This window comes from Ambystoma mexicanum, chromosome 12, assembly GCF_040938575.1.
Source record: "Ambystoma mexicanum isolate Mex_15411 chromosome 12, UKY_AmexF1_1, whole genome shotgun sequence".
NCBI lineage: Eukaryota > Metazoa > Chordata > Amphibia > Caudata > Ambystomatidae > Ambystoma > Ambystoma mexicanum.
The window spans coordinates 582,455,176-582,472,220 of record NC_090936.1 but is presented as its reverse complement, the minus strand read 5'-3'; the positions used below and the strand labels follow the sequence as shown (position 1 = coordinate 582,472,220).

General features: G+C 46.7%; 1 protein-coding gene across 1 annotated transcript in view; it reads right to left on the bottom strand.

Annotated features, from left to right (window-relative positions):
• Positions 1–2,272: 2,272 nt before the first annotated feature.
• LOC138513823 (aldehyde dehydrogenase family 3 member B1-like) overlaps positions 2,273–17,045 on the bottom strand; it is a 219,190-nt gene continuing 204,417 nt past the window's right edge. The window contains exon 9 of the mRNA XM_069628932.1: positions 2,273–3,835. Within this exon, the coding sequence (XP_069485033.1) occupies positions 3,642–3,835 (194 nt within the window). The 3' untranslated portion in view covers positions 2,273–3,641. The remainder of the gene's footprint in view (positions 3,836–17,045) is intronic.

The window sequence follows — 17,045 nt, the reverse complement described above, 5'->3', positions numbered from 1 at the left end:
ACCTGATGACTCCAGCTACCAGAAGTCCTTGCAGCAGAATCATCATTGATTTTCAACACCTGCACTTGCTGTGAGCTGCAAGTTAAGACTGCCTCCCTGACGATGTGACGAGCACAGAAACCGGTAGGAGGAGAACACCAGTGGCTGAGAAGGTTTACTGTGCAGGGAACTGGAGTGCTCCCCTCTCCTCTTTCTTTTCTGTCATATTTCCAGGATTTCTGAAGGGTGGAATCTTCAGAATCTGATAGGGAGCTGCACTGGGGTGACACATGCCCTGCTTTGGAGTGCCTCACTGTAGGCTACTCCCCCCCCCTTTCCCCACTGTGGGATTGGGTGTGTGCTTGTTCCTTGCAAACCTGATGACTACAGCTACCAGAAGTCCTTGCAGCAGAATCATCATTGATTGTCAACACCTGCACTAGCTGTGAGCTGCAAGTTAAGACTGCCTCCCTGACGATGTGAAGAGCACAGAAACCGGTAGGAGGAGAACACCAGTGGCTGAGAAGGTTTACTGTGCAGGGAACTGGAGTGCGCCCCTCTCCTCTTTCTTTTTTGTCATATATTTATTTATTTATGGGGGTAAAAGTTGATTTGTTCCTTTCTTTTTCAGTAACATCACTGGATACTGGAAATCCTGTATGCAAGGAGGCAGCCGAGGTGGATCCTGCAGGAGAGCCAGGACATCGGCAGAAGTCGGCAGACGACCCCAACGAACTGTGGAGCCCAGGGCTAGGCAAGCCGAGAGACGGCCACAAGTATGGGAGCCTGAATGGCCGGAGATTCACAGGTGGAGCTGCAAACACAGAAGAAAGAAGCAAGGCGACCAACAGCATCCGTGAAGAGAAAGCAGAGCTGCCGGTGGAAGACAAAGAGAAATCGAAGTGCGAGAGAGGCATGCGGTTTAAGGAAAATGTGAATCAGAGTCACAACTGAAAGCACAGCTGCCCGGAGGAGACACCAGGGAACAGTGAGTGAAGCGGGGAAATCAGTTGAGCTGTGGCGCTCCTGGGGGCTGTGGGGAAACCGAAATGAATGCTGAAAAGCATGCACATGACAAAACAAACCCAAAGCCACAGGTTGAGAGAAAATTAAGGACAATATAATATGGAAGCAGCAGAGTAAAAGATCACAGATATTGAATACCGAACTAAATGAAAGATTTGGCAAAGTTATGAACTGATGCCAAGTGTATGTGAAAGTTAGATACTGCCTATTTGGAAGCAAAATACGAGCAGTTTAAAACACAAAAGAAAGCAAATATGGACGATTGCGAGAGAGCAGGAAAGCAAGGTGGTGAAGCCAACCAAACCACTGCAAAGCAAACTTTGTTTAAATACAGTGTGGCAAGGCCAAATACTGCCAAAAGATATGTGACACATTGTGGCAAAGCCAATAGGCTGACATGGGAAAGCCACGTGAATGTGAATCTTCACACAAAGCCAAGAGGTTGACAAGGGGAAGCCAAGTGAGTGTGAACCTTCACACAGGTACAGATACAGAAGAACTTCTGTGGGCTAGAGAGCCTAGGGTTCCTGGTTGAATGACCTGTAATGGGTGGACTGTGTGGTCTGACAACGGTGCCTAGACCTGGGAACTCCAATTGTGAAAAACTTTTTTGCTGAAGTGAAATAAGAAAAAGCCATCTGATTGAACTGTTAAAAAGCCCCACAAGGAGTGTAAAGATTTGGAGCTGTTTAGAACATTGAAAGATTGAGAATAAGTACAAGTTGACTGTCTTGAACTTGGGGAAGGGATCCCTGAGGTTTTGTGGAACTATCCTGAACTTGGGAAAGGCAATCCCAAGACTTTTGTTGAACTTTCTTTATCTTGGGGAAGGGGAGCTGGAAAGCAAGCTAGGATCTCGAAGAAACTCAGAACTTTATTTCGAACACTATGGGGGTCATTATGACCCTGGCGGTAGCCGTGCCCGTACATACCGACTTTTAAGTTGAACTTTCTGACTCAGACGTTCCTTGGTTTCTTTAGGTAGGGAAATCGCACCTTAGTATAGGGCAAGATAGGCCTTCATCTTTTCTGACATTTGAGTTAATAAAACAATTCTGTTTGAACTTTGAATTTGTTGTCTGTGTCTTGCTTCATTATGCCTTCACACATGACACATGAATGTATCTACGTTAATTTATTTTATTCTTAAAAAACAAATACAATTTTTAAAATAATGTTTATTGGTTAAACCAAATGAATCTTTAACATACATAACAAATAATTAAAAGAGAACAATTTCCTCAATATTACACTAGAAAGACTTAAAACACAGTGGCTAAAAGTACAGATATTTAAAAAGAGAAACAACTTCCATCACTGTTACACTAAGTAAATTCACAAAAAAGTGCAAAAAGAAATCACACGTCAGTGTCACACATACAGCAGCATATGAACAACACATTAAAGAAAGATCCAACATTAAATGTTCATCCAACTCAAGGTACTTGAGAAGGATGTCACTGCGACCACCGTGGATTATATATTTATTGCCAGATACTATCCAAAGATTGAGACAAACAATACTTAATGTTGACACAGATTGCTTGTGGGCACAGTGAGCACCCCAGTATTAATCTATCTAAACAAAATGCAGGAGATTGCATCATTTTTTCTAGGATTCAGCCATTTTTGCATTAGTGTTATGTAACAACACACAGTACACAATTTACACTGAAGGTAGTTAGAGAAAGATAATGTTATAGACCATCTCAGAACAGGTTTTATTTTTTATCTTAATTAAGATTTTATATTTTTGTAGAATGTGTATTGCTGGTGGAATTTACCACCAGTGGTAGTTTTACTATCCCCAGTAAATTGGCATAACCGATTTGATTTAGTCTAACAGTAGGCGGCCTTCTGTAATTGGTCATAATGCACCACCAAATCTTATCACTGGCTGTAGCACTGCCACCCATTCCGGGAATGAGTCTCGGATCTCCTTTTTCTAAACTCAACAGTTAAGCCACTAATTCAGATCTCCTCGATCGTAAGAGTGGCTAAAGATGGCAGGAAGAGTGATAAGAAGGCCAGATAAGAGGATTTAAAAAGAGGGCTTGAGAGACTGAGGGTGCAGATGACTGATTATGACATACAGAGATGATGTTAAGAATGGAAATATAATAGAGACTAGCAAGAGCTCTCATGGCTGAAAGCTGAGTGTCCTACCGAGCAGCGGAAATAGAATTAGGTCGGGAAATGGAAAAGGTACTAAGGGGAATTACTGAAAAGCATTAGACATTGTGGAGGCAAACTGGACACTGAAGATTGCATGAAATTGCTGAAGAGCATTGCAACCACAAGGCACCCTGAATGGCCTATGGGCAAACATACTTGCCAATTAGCCCCATGCCATCTGTGAAACCTTTAAATAATACTGGTTGTTTATTAACAAGTATTTGGAACACTCTGACTTTTGAAAGTTGGGAAAGTGTGGGGAAGGTGAAATACGTGAAATGTGCTCTCATAACATCTATGGATAGAGTAATCTACAGATCACTTTCTAGAATGGCCCACCTCTGGGATCGAGAATGCGAGAGAAAGAGCAAACAATTGCTGCTTAAATTCCATAAAGTGACATGTGACAGAGATAAAGGAAGTGGGACGTGTCCAAGCTCCAACCCGGCTGATCTTCTGGTTCAGAGAAGCGTGCACATCCCTTTTTGCTTGACCTCAGTGGCACAAAGCAGCAGGCCCAAGTTACTCTTGGTGTAGGGCGGGTACCGTAGGGTGTTGAGCTTCTCCAGGCCAGGGCTGCGCAGGAGGACTGCACGGTGGTGTGAGAAGGTATTAAAGCTGAACTTGCCGTGATAATTGCCCATGCCGCTATGCCCTGCAGGGGAAGAAACAGAGAAAGGTCACTCTTCAGGCAGTAGTTTTACTGTAAAGCATTTGAAGCAATGCGTGGCTGGGATGTTGTCGGTTCAATGCTGTCTGAAAAGCTGAATGCACTGCCTTGAGTGGACTTTTTTCTCACCCAATCTGTCCAGGCATGGGCAAAAGGGTTAATGATTGGGGCCTTAGCCCTAATCCTGTGCCTTGGCAGGGATCGCAAAATCTACGAGCCCACTAGCATTGGCAAGTAGTTTTTATGAAGGGCGAGTACCATTTCCATGATACTCGACCATGCTGGCGAGTATGGAAGTGTTAGAAACGTATTTTTCATTTACTGCAAACACACTTGGTTTGCAGTAAATGGCAAATACAGGTTTCACTCTGCATTCTTGATAGCATTGCGTCAAACATGTAGTGTCTGTTCGGAATTTATGGTGGCAACAGTAAGGACATACACGAGTGAGCACAGTTCAAGGGTGTTTATTAAACTGTGTTCATGTTGGAAAATGCCTAATCTAAACCTAAATCTAAAATGTGAGCCAGCGTCGACCATCAAATGAAAAATAAGGCAGTCCTAGTGGCGTTACGTCAAATGAAAAGGCCTTTACTAAGAAAAACCTATTGCCAATCTTTACAACTAATACAAAAAGGGTGTGGGTTCGTTTTCAAGAAAAGAAAGAAATGTTCACAAATATGATTTAGTTTGTCCGGTGCGCGATACAAATGACTCAAAATTAAAAAATTCAAAATTCAGGATGCAGAACCTGGGGTCTCCCTGCCTCACGTTTTGAGCATGGGGTAAGGTGGGATCTTAGAGCACAGGATACGCTCGAGCTTTCCCAGCATGAGATGTCAGTTCTGTTTCAGCTATCAGGTCTGTCAAGGGCCAAGTCTCGTTTCTCTTGAAAGTCTCTTGCCTTCAAGGACCTGACATATTCAAACAACAAAACCAAAGTTCCTTCAACAAAATGTAAGTTTGTGTTTGCTAATTTTACTTAGAGTGAGGATTCTTCACTCCCCGAGTCCCCCTCTTCTGGGCGCTGACCCCTCTTGATATTTGTTAGCCTCCATCTGCCAGGTTACTATGGATTTTCTGGTTTTCACAAATCGTAATGTCTTTTTAAACAGTTCTTCATGGACATCCCTCTTCCGGGTTCATGTTTGTCAATACACTGTTTCTCGGCACCTTAGACTTCGCCCCTCTTTACTGGCATCCCTCCACCGGGGTTCACTCTTGCCACTTCACAATTCCTTTTACTTTCAAGTTTTGCGGGATTCACCTCCCTTGCCTTCACTCGCTACGGGATTCACTTCCCTTGCTTTCTCTTAACAGTTTATAGATCAAAAACTTTCCACTGTACGGGGATTTTGCTAGACCTCCTCCATGATCACTTTGACCTATCTTGGCAGCTCTCCTACGGCCTTCTGGTATCTGTAGTTTCAATTCACATTTGGTCGACCAGAGTCTCTCGAGTTAGCACCCACGTGGTGCTGGTTCCCTCTGCAGCTGTTCTTCCTTTAACAATTTTACAGGTCCTTGAACTTCTCTTAATGTGCCACTTTGCAACTTTCATTCAGCACAGTCTGGTCCTTATCGGTTCTCCCTCCGACTCACTGGCTGTGACGAACCGCATGGCTTTCCTTCTATCTGGAGTCTAGGTCGGTACCACAGTGAGCAGGAGTCTCCCTCATTCCTGCTTATCGGCATATGCTTACCCCATGTAGCGTTGACCTCTGCTGCAAGACACTTGTACTATTGTTCACGGTCTTATGTCCTTTTCCACGAAGGTTACGCAGGCCTGGGAAGAAAAGGGCAAGGTCGCCTCTCTCCTCGCCACCCTCTCAATTCCCTCCGCCTTTCTCCTTCTCTTGAACTGCTGTGCCTGGTTAGCCGTCTCATTGTGCTGTCTGCCGTGCTCGTACTGTGCTCTCTTGCTCCACCTTTTATCCCTGTGGTTTGTGTGATTCTGACTTTGCCTGACCCTGGTAGTGGGACATGTCAGGTAAACGGCTCTGGTGTTAGTCAGTTGTCTTTTATGTTGTGCGAAAGTGTTCGTGTCGTAAAGGGAGGGGCAGTGTTTTTGAACGTCCTATGTGCGAGTATGGGGAAAAGGTTTTGAAGGAAGGGGATACCACGTCTCAACCCTCGCTGTCCTACTCCCACTCCCCAAGGATCCCCCATCCAGGGGATCCTCCCTCACTGGTCCACCCCCAGGAACTGGATCTAACAGGTGGCTGTGTCCTGGCCACATGGTTGACAGATCCCCGGGGACTAGCCAGAGAGACACCTTTATGGCGACATGCACCATTTTACAAAAAGCACTGGTAAATATGTTGTTACCAGTCACCTTGGGGCAAGTGCATTTCTCTTAGGTCAACTATGTAAACTAAGGAACTTGCCCTACAGGTCTAGTGGGATTTTTAAGAACTTGCAAGGCCTGCTTGAGTATTTCATGCCCTCTTCTCCTCTTTTTTCCTGCTGACTAATCTAGTCCTAGATGTTTTTCTTTGCTTCTTAAATTGTTGCTGACCAACTCATGCCACCACTTCAACTCCTTCTGCCACCACTGGCACCACTTTTCGTTGTTCTCCTCCTTCCACCCACTGCTGTTCTACTCCTGACATCCCTTTCTTTACTCCTCCTGCCATCAGATTCACTTCTCACCCTGCCACCTTCTTTTGTACTCCTCATGCTACTACTATCACTTCTTTCCCTGCCACCTGCTTTTGAACTCCTCCTGCCACCTACTGTTGCACCCCCCTCACACCTCTTCTTTATCGTTTCTACCATCACCTTCACTTCTCCTGATAGCACCTCCTCCGCACATGCCACAAGTCTCTGCTCCCACCTCTTCCTCCAATCTCTTTTTCTCTGCTCTCCTGCCAATCATCAATTTATGCTGAAGTCTGCTCTTGCTTTGTTCCCAACATCCACACTCCTGTGGTCTCCCTCAAAGGATTTTAAAGCCTGATTCTAATTTTGGGATTTCCTCAGTCATTTCCATCTGGCCATCTGGGTCTTAGTTGAACTGTGGATAAAATGGACTTGCTTTTAATAGGGCGCTTCAATGTTTTTCTAAAGCAGCAAGCAGACGATAGTGTTAGAACCTGCTTCCAAGATGTTGGATTTGGGTGCATACGGGTGGTGGAGTCTGGATGCAGAGCTGCATTTGCTTCACTTTCAGTGGTGAGTGTTCGTGTAGTACAGGCTGCATGAGAATTCCGATTGTGAAACTTATCTTTGTTCTCCTGTAATTGTTAGCGCAGAGATGTTTCTTCAAATATGTTGGGGAATACTTACAAAGCATTACTGCCAGCATTTATGATGATACATGGGGCATTAGCGATTTGTTGGAACATGTGATGGTCTCTTACCCACTGGAGGGGACTATGTGGATGTGACAGGATCCTCCCTTTACCAGCCCCAGGCACATCATCCACTGGCTCATGGAGGTACCCGGATCCCTGGGTCACCCCACTAGAAGTCCCCAAACAAGGCAGAGGACTTCATCATAGGTGTAATCTGTAAAAATTGGGAGGGATGCACCACAATTTTGAATGTGGCCCTCTGTCCTGGAAAACATGAGACAAGCCTTTGTGATGAATCCAAGAAGCTTGTCATGTCTCCCCAAAGGGGAGCCAAACCCTTTGGGACTAGGGAGGTGAGCCCGCCACACTTAACACCCCTAGTGGACAGGGTAAGCGTGATCCCTCTGGAGGTGGCCTTTCCCTGAGAGGGGTACAAGTCACAATCCTTCCTCCCAAAACACGAACACATTCATGGGTTATGTAGGAGCAAAGTATATGATAACCCTGTGACCCCTTTAATTGCTAGCTGTGCTTCTGACCCAAACTTTACTCAATCCTTATAGGAAACAGCAGAAAGATAAAAACATGGCCTCTAGAGGCCCATCACCATAGGAACCAATCAGAAGAAGGCATCAGCGCAGCCCCCAAACTTCAACTACATCACAGTACACACAGAAGGTGTGACCAACAGGAGAGAAAGAACACCAGAGGAAGCACCCGGGCCGCATTGTGCACTTGGTGAATGCAGCAGGGCCTTGCCGATGGGTAACCAGAACCTTCCCACACCTTAACACGAGCGCAAGTAGACATGCTTGCAGGGCCGAGACAAGGCCCTGAGGAGAAGTTGCATGCAAGTCTCTACTCGGCGAGACCGGGAAAGAAGAGAAGCCACCGGCCGACGTAGAGCCCAGTTGACCACCGCCTAAGCAGCTTCATGGAGAGAGGAGCGGAGGACAGACCGCACAACTCTCCTGAGGAGCACCGCCCATATCAAGCAGCTACGTGGTGGCTCCAGCGGAATGGGAGGTGAGTGACACAGTAAAACAGAGAGGCATGCCCCAGAGTGGGGAGAAACCCAAGAAGTCCCAAGGTGGGAAGAGAGACAGAGACAAGCATGTAGACCACTGAGAAGACCCAACAGTACATTAACTATGAGCTTGGGACTAGGAACATAGGCCGGGGCCTATGCCAAAGAGACATATGGGTGGGGATCAGAAGCCAGCAGCCATCCCTTTTATTGGGCAATGCCCCAAAAGTATGTCTGGGTTGTTTTATGTTTTCTCCTTTTGAGTAGTAGGGGGAAAAAACAAGGTTAAAATAGGATTCTGGACATAGGACTTATGTTTAGATATCCTGACACCATGACGAACACCGTTTTGACTTTCTGTTTTATAGAGAAGTGCTTAGTATAACACATTTAGGGAAAGATTAAGGGCCTCATTACAAGGTTGCCAGTCCCGTAACAAGGGTACCGGTAAGCATGCCGCTACCGTTGTTACTGGACCGGCAAACTACGAGTTCTGCTCGCGGGTGCCTTTCAGCCTGCCAGGTCTGACCTGGCGGGCGTACCGGCACCTGCGAGCGGACTTCGACAGATGCACCAGCACCATTCATTCATGAATGGTGCCGGTACATCCGGCCTCCCCTTTCCGATTGAGTCCAATGGGACTCAAATGGGAATGGGGAGTAATAATTACTGGCACCCGGCAATGGGCAATTACCGGGTCCGGCGGGGCCGGAATGCCCCGGTAATTGCCCATTGCCATGTGCCTGTAATTTCCTGACTCCGGTTACCAGCACGGCTACCGCCAATGTCATAATGAGGCCCTAAGTCTTTTTACTTTGAAGAGAGAATAAAACTAATGAAAAATCATGCCTCCTTTTCATCTCCTGATTCTGACTTACCACAAGTGGTATCATAAGTGGTATTCGTACAGTGTGATACAGGGTTGACCATCATTTTAATGAAAAGATTAGACCCTAGGGCCAAACTCCCGGAAATAGCTGCATCCCAGGCTTCTTGATCCGAACTCTTTAGTTTGGGAGAGGTTTAAATCCCTGCAAAGGGAAGTAGATATATTCCTACAGGACTGGCCATCTCTCCACTGAAAGGGGCATATATTCAGTGGGCAGCCAAATCCGGGTTAGCCTGGAAACACTCATTCGATGTAGCAGCCGTCGTCATCGACCCAGACTATAGGGTTGAAGTAAAGGTAGTGCTTGGTAGTCCCTAGCTACAAAATAAATCCTGTAGAACCTATAGCTCACAGAATCCTAGAACAGGCCCTGACCCCTCACCTACAAGAAGTTGAGGACCTCAGCATTACAGAGGGAGGTAACCGAAGTTTCGGGCAGGCGGAGAAGACCTTAAGCGCTCTGCCCTAAGCCGATCGAGATGATACCCTTAGCTTGCATGATCTGGCCTTGGCCCAAAGGAATGATCAGAATCTGTCTTAAGCCTTTGAACGAGCTATGACTGAAATGCAAAGGGTTGCTTCTTTTTCACAAAGAGGGATCTCTTATATCGAGGATATATTGTGGGGAACGGAACAAAGAAGATCCAATTAGTTATTCCTCAGAGTCATCGGAAAACAGTGATGGGACTAGCCCATTCCTATTTAACAGCTGAACAATAAGAGATAGGGAAGATCCAAAACCATTTCCTTGACAAATTGTACTGGCCCATTGTCTACTCCAATGCAAAAGCCTATTGTGCCTTCTGCCAAATATGTCAAAAGACCTCAACTACCCTGGCACCCCAAGCCCCAATACAACCCCTTCCTGTTATTGAAGTACCTTTTTCCTGAATTGCCAAGAGCATTGTGGGACTGCTTCAGCCTTCCAAGTTGAAGAAAAAACACATTCTAGTAAGCCCTGATTATGCCACCGAATACCCTAAAGCGTTTCCCATGAGAAACAACATTGCCAAGCATATTCTGAAACACCTAATCCCCTATCTCTCCAGCGTGGGCTTTCCCAAAGAAATCCTTACCGACAAAGGCACAACTTCCATGTTCCACCTTATGCAGAAGGTGAAACAAATGCTTAACATCAAGACACTAAGGACCTCAAGAACTCTGTGTATCGTCCACAAAGGGGCAGCCTAGTGGAACTACGGTCTTGTGAAGATCGGGACTCACGGCTAACCCAACAAAACGTCAGGAAGGATAGCTCAGTGGCAGCGTTCTGATCTTGTAACCAAGTGTGATGAATCTGGCAATCTCATCACTGTCTCCTCTGGGAAGGTCTCTCCCCGTGTGGCCAGGGAAGGGCGGCTGCTGCCCGATGCCGACCCTGGGGGTAGCTGCCTGAGGGTGGACCATGTGGCGGGAGACAATCCTAATGGTAGTAAAGTGGATTTACCAGATGAGACGCAGTATTTCCGCCAATCGGGACCCAAAACCATCTTCTTATGATCGTAAGAACAATACCTCCCCTAATAGTCTCATAAATTGGACTCCTCTTACCAATCCCCTAAAAAGTACTGGGACGAGAAAGAATAAGAGTTAACTTAATGAAGATCACTTTCCCAGTTCTGGGACGAGGGAGAGGAGTGGAGGAACAATGATCACTCCTCATGAGAACCACTATCAGTGGTTTAGTCTGTCCCCAAATCCTATTGGCCAGAGCCAATATAAAAGCAAGGAAAGAATCAGGTAGTGTGAGAAGAGCCCTCCCTGGGCAAACCAGGTAGAAGGAGAGAAGCCAGAAGAAGGAAGACTGGGACACTTTCCTAGAGGCAGTATAATCTCTGACATGTTCAAGGAGGGGAGACTGGCCCAGCGGAAGGAGAAGAAGCTTCCCAGCTGACCAGGAGAGTTGGGGCTCACAGTCTGGACTCTCACAAGTACAAAGAGAGACTGACCCAGCAGAGGTGGGAAATAGCTATCCAACAGAGGAGGGAAGCTAGCACTTGCAGTCTACTGTGTTCACCAGGCTGGCAGGAGAACTAAGTCCCCTATCCAGCTGAGGTGAGGCCCATTGAATTTCATGGTAAACAGAAGCAGAGAGTTGGCTTCTGCTGCTGTTGGTGAGAGAAAGCTACACCTCTCTGTGAGGCTCGATGTACCGAAAAGCTCAGACGAGCGGGTGCTGCTGTTGGCGAGAGAAAGATGCACCTCTCTGCGAGGCTCGAGGAACCGACAAACTCAGACAGGCGTGGTGGAGCTAGACAGCTCACCGACCAAGAAGAAGAACTTTTATGTTGGAGCTATGTATTCTTCCTTTATGAACACTTTTATAAGCCACCCAAGGTTAAAGACACTTCTATTTTCACCTTAGAGTTTAGTTTATAGTGTGAGGGACAGAACAGAACTTTGGACACAGGACAGTTTTTTTTGGATATTCTGACACAGACAGATCCTTAGTTATTGGTTTAGGTAGGGACATTCCTCTTAGAGCAGGGTCAGAAGGGCATTTTCCCAACCCTTTTATTTTCAATAAAAGTCTTTAACCAAAATCATGGCTAACTTGTGTCCAGGTTTCATTCCTGACTCCTCACACAAGACTATGCTGAGCAGCATGGTTCGGTGTCCAGTCCCGGTACCGATGGAGTCCGACATGTAGGACAATATAAGAAAATTATTACGTTATTTTTTTGCCCAAAGTGCCATAAAATATCTAGGCTACTTTGTTGACAATGGGTTAATACAGTCCCAAAGTTAGAAAGTGAGAGCAGTGGCCTTAACAACCAAACCAAAAAGCAAGCAGAACTTTGAGCCTTCCTAGGGCTAGCCTTCTATTCCCGTTGGTTTATCCTGAATTCTTCCACCCTGGCTGCATGTTTGACAGTCAACATTAAGAACTCACAACCAAACAAACTTGTCTGGACTCGGGGAAAACCAGAATAGCTTAGATGCCCTAAAAAGGTCCTCTTTGATTAACCAGTTTTTTAAAATGCCGGACATCAATAAGGAGTTTATACGCCAGACAGATGCTTCTAAGGTTAGGTTAGGAGCTGTCCCATCCCAGTTGCATGAGGATCAAGAACATTCGGTATTGTATACAAGATGGAAACTATTTCCTGGGGCAACACAATTATGCAACTGCAGAGTTAGATGCATTGGCCATGAAATGGACCATTACCAGCTTAAGATATTATTAGACTGGTAGGTAATTTAGGCTTATCACTGACCACTCTTCATTATATTTATTTAGTTTATTTGTAACACACTGGGACATAGGCCCTATGGCATGGAAGCGTGGACAGACATACAACAAGAGACAAAAAGGGGAATCATCAAGCATTGGCCTACATCTTAAGGAATCAGAAGAAGATGGTTCATTCGAACAAAAGAGTTTTGAGTCTGCGTTTAAAGGACACCAGTGAGGAGCAGGACCTTAGATCTGGTGGTAATGCGTTACAAAGGCGTGGAGCTATCATCAGGAAGCATCCCTCCAATACAAATGAGAGCTTACCCTTAGGAACTAGCATATGTAAGGAACTCGCAGTGGCAACAGTAAAGACAGACACAAGTGATCACAGTTCAAGGGTGTTTATCAAACTGTATGAAGGTTGGAAAAACCCCTAATCTAAACCTAAATCTAAGTTGGGAGCAAGCATCGACCATCAAATGAAAATAAGGCAGTCCTAGTCTGGTAGCGTTGTGTCAAAATAAAACAGGCCTATACTAAGAAACCTATTGCCGAACCTTACAACTAATACAAAAGGGTGTGGGATAGTTTTCAAGAAAAGAAGAAGTGTTCACAAATAATATGTCAGGATGCGGTAGCCAGGGACTCCCTTCCCCACGTTTTGAGCATGGGGTAAGGTGGGATCTTGGAGCCCAGTACACTCTCGGGCTTTCCCAGCACGAGATGACAGTTCCACTTGCAGCTATCGGGGCCGTCGATGGCCAAGTCTTGTTTCTCTTGAAAGTCTCTTGCCTTCGAGGGCCTGACTTATTCAAATAACAAAACAAATGTTCCTTCAACAAAATGAAAGTCTGTTTCCTGGTTTTATTTAGGGTGAGGATTCTTCACCCCTGGGTCCCCCTCTTCCAGGCGATGACCTTTGTTCCTCATGGTGTTGGGTGATAGCTTTTCACCCCCTGGATCTCCCTCTTCCGGGTTCAGATTGTAAAACAGTTCCTTTCAATATCAAGGCCTTCCTGGTTGCCCCTCCTGGTACCGAGGGCCTGATAGGTATAAAACATCAACTAACAAACACAAAGTTCTGTTCTACGTATTTCTCGGGTGTTGGCTTCACCCCTGGCTCCCCCTCTTGCGGGCGCAGACCCTTCTTTGCTTGCAGTCTCCCTCCACCGGGTTCAGTATGGTTTTTCCAGCATTCACCAATCTTAATGTCTTTATAAACAGTTCATCGTGTACATCCCTCGGCGGTGTTCACGTTTGTCAACACACTGTTTCTTGGGACATTAGACTTTGTCCTCTATTCGTCAGCATCCCTCTTCTGGGTTCACTCTTGCCAACTTCACATTCACATTTGCTTTCAATGTTTTTGGGATTCACTTCCCTTGCTTTCTCTCGAAGCGGGTTTTCACTTCCTTTACTTCCTCTACAGTTCCTAGGTCAAAGGATTTCGACTGTACAGGGATTTTGCTTGATCTCCTGTACAACCACTTTGACCTATCTTGGCAGCTCTCCTATGGCCTTCTGGTATCTGTAGTTTTACTCAACGGGTTTTGACCAGAGTCTTTCGAGTCAGCACCCACGTGGTGCCGGTTCCCTCTGCAGATGGTTTTCCCTTTTACAATTCACAGTTCTTTGAACTTTCTTCAAATTGCCACTTTGCAACTTTCATTCAACACCGTTCGGTTCTTATCGGCTTTCCCTTCGACTCACTGGCTGTGATGAACCGCTTGGCTTTGCTTGCATCTAGAGTCAAGGCCAGTACCACGGAAGCAGGAGTTTGACTGCATTATTTTGGACATCCTAAAGGCGATTCAGCACTCCCTGAGCCAGGCCCTGCAGTAGGCTCGAGCAGTAATCCAAGCAAGATCCGATGATAGGACCAAGAAACTAGATGACTAACATGAGCTTTCATGCTCAGTTCTTGATCTGGGATAACACTCAGAGTCTTGACTTTAGGTAGAGTTTTGAGTACACAATCAGCCACTTTAAAAGATTGGAATGCTGCATCTAAATTGCGAAGCTCTCTTTTAACCTGGATGCAGCTACGCAAAGATGCCAATACTAGGGTAATGAGGTGGTTTCTAGACCTACAACCGTTCTATTTCATGGTCGAGCATTGCAAGGGCAAAGACCAACAATACATGGACTACCTTAGCCACTACCCTATAGACCGAATAGAGGAGGGCCTAGATGAAATGCTGGGGGTATGCAGCAATTCTGAGAAGATTGTCACCTCTCCCATAGAGGGAGCCACCTGCTTTGGGACTAGGAAGGTGAGCACGCTAGGCTTAACACCCACTAGGGGACAGGTTAAGCGGGATCCTTCTGGAGGTGACCTCCCCCCCCTTCAGAGACAGGAAGACCTCAGCGAGGGGTACAAATCACAATCCCTGCCACCCAGACACTAACACTATCATGGGGTATGTAAGAGCTAAGGCATATGATAACCCTGTGACCCTTTTAATGGCTATGTTGCTGACCCAAACTTTACTCAGCCCTTATGCGAAACAGCAGAAAGGTGAAAAGAACGGCCTCCGGAGGCATCTCATCTGAGGAACCAATTAGAAGAAGGCCGTGGGGCAGCCCGTGGAGTTCAACTATATCGCAGCGCACACAGGATTTGTGGCTGGGAGGAGAGAGAGAACACCAGATGAGGCGTCCCGGCTCACAGTATGCACTTGGTGAGTGAAGCAAGGTTACGCAGACGGGTAACAGGAACTGCCCTATTTCGCACATGAGCAAGAGCAGAGATCCTTGGAGAGCCGAGGCAAAGCCCCGAGGAGAAGAGGAGAAGACACACAGCGGTTTCCACTCAGAGAGACCGGGAAAGAAGAGAAGCCCCCAGCTGAAGCAGAGTCCAGTTTACCAGTTGTGTAAGCTGCTCTGCGGATAGAGGAGCGCGATACAGCTCGCACTATCCTCCAGAGGAACAATGCCCATATCAAGCAGAAATGTGGTGGCTCCAGTGAAATGGGTGGCGGGCAGCACGGCAAGACAGAGAGACACAAGCTCTGAGCGGGGAGAGAACCAAGAAGCCCTAGGGCAAGGAAAGAGAATCAGACAAGCCCCAGACTGGGGAGAGACCAGAGAAACCCCAGAGTGGAAAGAGAGCCCAAGAAAAGACGGAAAAGTCCCAGAGTGGGGGAAAAGACAGAGGCAAGCCCTGGAATGGGGAGGACACGAGAAGCCTAAGATTGGGGAAAGAGAAAGAGGGAAGCCCTGAGCTGAGCAAGAACGGAGAAACCCCAGATTGGGGAGAGAAACAGAGACAAGCCCAATGTGGGGAGAGAACTGAGAAATCCCATAGTTGGAGAGAGAAAGAGCAGAGCCTGAAAATGGGAAAAGAAGGAAAAGAGCCCAATGCAGGGTGTGAGAAAGAGTGGAACCTCAAAGTGGGGTGGGAGAGACTGAAAGAACCCAGTTTGGGGGAGGAACAAAACAGAGGAGAAAGACTGTGGTAAACACAATTTGAAGGGGAAACAGAGAGACATTTCTGGAGTCATAGGACAGCACTCCAGTAGTACATGAACTATATGCTTGGAACTGTAAACATAGAACAGGGCTTGGGGTCAGTAGCGAGCAGTCATCCCTATGTTTGGACAGTGCCTCATGTGAGAAACCTGAAGGTGTCTCACCCGCTAGTCCCAGAGATCTGTCATCCAGGGGGCCAGGCCACGGCCATCGCTTTTGGATCCAGTTCCTGGGGTGGACCAGTGGGGGAGGATCACCTGGATCGGGGGCTTCAGGGAGTGGAAGTGGGACACCAACGGATGAGACACGGTACCCCCTTCCTTATAATACCTTTTCCCCATCCTACCCCGTAGGTTATTTAGAAGCTCTATCCCCCACCCCTTTTCCGACACAAACACTTTCTTACACCGTGAAAGACAACAGACTAACACCAGAGTCGTTTACCTGACATGTCCCAACACAAGGGTCAGGCAGAGTCAGGCAATTGATAATAACTACACACACCTGAGGGCCCTTTCCCTTCCCCACAGGGATAAAAGGCGGAGCACAAGAGCACACTTTGAACAAGGCCAAATGCACGAGGAAGCGGCTATTCCAGGACGGCAGTTCAAATGGAGGAGAAAGGTGGTGAGACCTGAAGGGATGACAAGAAGGGTAGTGCCCTTGCCCTTTTCAACCCAGACATGCGGAGCCTCCATGAAAGGAATTATAAGACCGGGAACTACAGCTGGTGTCTGGTGTAATAGATGTCAACGGTGCACAGTGCCCTCCCGCACTGATAACCAAGGCGGGGAGAGGTGCTTGCTACCGTGGTACCGTCCTTGGCTCCAGACACAAGAAACACCAAGGGGTTCAGCACAGCTGGTGAGTCGGAGGGAGAACCGAAAGTAAACCGGACTGACGTAAGAAGTAAAAGTGGTCATACAAGGGTCGAGTAAAACCCCTTGCACAATCGAAAGTCTTTGACACGTAGTCAAGAGAAAAGCTAAGGGAAGCGAATCCTGCATTGTGATAAAGCAAATTGAACTGTGTCTCTGCCCATAGTGAACCCGACTGGGGGAGGCTAACATTAATGAAGGATCACAGCCCAGTTCAGGATGATCCAGGAGTGAAGAGACTGCACCTAATGTAAAAGAATACGTAAAGGAACCTTTGTTTTGTTATTGTTGATACATCAGGCCCTTAGAGGCAACAGACTTTGCATGAAAGAGACTTGGCCACAGAAGGTTCTGATATCGCTTAGAATATCTACAACCTCATGCTGGAGAAGCCCAGGTGTGTGTTGTGCTCAGGAGTCCCACCTTGTCCCGTGCTTAAAACATGGGGCAGGGAGA